Here is a 2,242-nt window from a genome sequence, read left to right as displayed (position 1 = left end):
GTTCATCAACAACAGATAAAGAAACCTAAGAAACAGTTAAAACTAAACAACCACAGTTGTAAAGTAAAGATCATCTTCACAATGTAAAAAAACATGATAACAGGTATTTTAATCACACAATGTTTTGAATATATAGGAAAGTGGTGGAAAATAATTTCCGCTTTTTCAGTACAGTTTATTTTCTGTAACGTAAAGACATCTGAACAAAATAGTGAAAACTGTCATGAACATGTACAGAAACGATATCTTTTCACACAACGTCTTCTTCAAATGTTCAGACGTCAAAATTCAAGTTGTCCCCATTAGAGCTTTTCCCGCCTCAGGGATGTGGTCCTCCTTCAGTCTCCTCTCGTGTCTAAGCCCCGCCCCTCTGGCGGATGATTGGCTGGTTAAAGATCCACCTGTCCTGACCTGCGCTGTGCTCACTCTGACCGAGAGTAAGGGCAATATGGCAAAATGCTCCAAGTAACCTCTGCATGTGTTGCACACGTCCTCCTGGTGCCCCGCCCCCTCAGCAGCCCGAGTCCTCGCCGCCGGGGCCTCGGCCTCCGGACTTGGCGGTGGCTGAGGCGACAGCAATATGGCAGCCGTTGGTGACGTGACTCATGACCTTCTGCTTGAGCTGAGCGACCTGCTGCCGCAGCACGGCGGCGGTGGAGGCCAAGTCCGAGTTCTGGTTCTTGAGAACCTTCACCTTCTCCTCCAGCCGCGATATGCGCTCCAGCTTTCGCTTACGGCACTTGGATGCGGCGATACGGTTGCGGAGCTTCTTGCGCTCGGCTTTGACTCGCTCCTGGGTTTCCGGGTCAATCGGGGAGAGGGTGGGCGGGGACATGGGGTGGCCCGGCAGGTGAGGCACCTCGGGGACGGTCTGAGGGGCGTCCAGGCCTCGGCCGTGTGGCTGAGGGGCTCCGGCGCCGGCCGGGCCTAAACTACTACCGTACGGCATCGGGCCTGCAGGGTACGGCATCGGGTTGTAGCTGCTCAGGTTGGTGTAGATGGGCATGTCTGCGGACATCAGGGTCCTCTGGTAGGAGGCCTGCAGGGAGGCGGTGGAGGGCGATGGCGGGGACGTGTGACCGCCTCCCACCAGCTGGTTCTGCTTGTGGAGGTCAGCCAACGCTTTGACGAAGCCATCGGCGAAGCCTTCTTGCTCGTTGGTGGCCTGGTTGCGGTAGAGGAAGGGGTTGCCAGAGGCGGGCCCGGGGCTGCTGGTCACCAGGCCCTGGTTGGACTGGATGATGAGGTGCTCCAGGTCGGGGGACGCCAGCTTCAGCAGGTTCATGTCTGCCGCTGACGTCATCAAAGAGCTACTGCCGGCATGGTGGTGGTTCCCGACCCTCCCTCCCGCTGCGCCGCCGCTGGGGAAGTGGTGACCGCCCGCCATGGACACGGCCTTCTTACTCATCAGCATCTTGTTTCCTGGGTAACGATCATATTCTGCAATCTGGCTGAATCCATGGGCAGCGGGGGAATCGTCGTGGTAGAAAGGAGTCTCCATCTTGGCCGTTATAGATGAAGAAGAGTCTCGGAGGAAGTTTTCATAATCAGATTAACCTAAATATTAGAAGGGATTGGAACGTTCCACCGACGTCGGCGGCTGGAGGATGAAGGCCGACGAAGAGGAGAGAAAGGCGGCGCCTGCAAAACAAACAGGACTGAAAGATTACTGAGGGTTGTGTGTGTGTGTGTGTGTTTGTGTGTGTGTGTGTGTGTGTGTGTGTGTGTGTGCGTGTGTGTGTGTGTGCGTGTGCGTGTGTGTGTGTGTGTGTGTGTGTTTACAGAGATGGGATTGAAGTCAAACATCCAGCTCTGGACAGTAAAGCTCTACCGTTCTCTTCATCTCACTCAGCCGTATTCGGTCTTTAAAATGAGAGCATTAAATAAACTGAAGGGATGAAGACAGTGAAATGTTGTTTGAAAGCTCTGGAAAAGGGTGATTTTCCAGAGCCATTGACTTTGAGTAACATTATCCATATAGTCAGCAAAAAGCTGTTATGCTCAAGTACCTTTATGCATTTAGATCTAAACACCGCTCATGTTATAGTTTAGGTATACGTTCATTCATGATCTGTTTTATATTTTTCAATCAACTTTCCTCTTAACGTGGAGGGAACCCACGCTGCCATAGGGAGAACCCACAATGACACGGGGAGAACCTGGAGGGAACACACGCTGACATAGGGCCAACATGGAGGGAGAACCTGGAGGGAACACACGCTGCCATAGGGCCAACATGGAG

At 53.0% G+C, this 2,242-nt stretch overlaps 1 protein-coding gene across 1 annotated transcript; it reads right to left on the bottom strand.

The window, feature by feature from the left end:
* Positions 1–511: 511 nt before the first annotated feature.
* Positions 512–1,504, bottom strand: june (JunE proto-oncogene, AP-1 transcription factor subunit; the record flags this gene model as incomplete). Its single annotated transcript, XM_079235322.1, has 1 exon — positions 512–1,504. Exon 1 carries the CDS (start codon positions 1,499–1,501, stop codon positions 512–514), a length of 990 nt encoding a protein of 329 aa, XP_079091448.1. The 5' UTR covers positions 1,502–1,504.
* Between the last annotated feature and the right edge of the window lie 738 nt (positions 1,505–2,242).

The sequence above is a fragment of the Taurulus bubalis genome, assembly GCF_910589615.1.
Source record: "Taurulus bubalis genome assembly, chromosome: 19".
Taxonomy (NCBI): Eukaryota; Metazoa; Chordata; class Actinopteri; order Perciformes; family Cottidae; genus Taurulus; species Taurulus bubalis.
The sequence above is the reverse complement of the archived record's forward strand: the minus strand, read 5'-3'. Positions and strand labels throughout refer to the sequence as shown.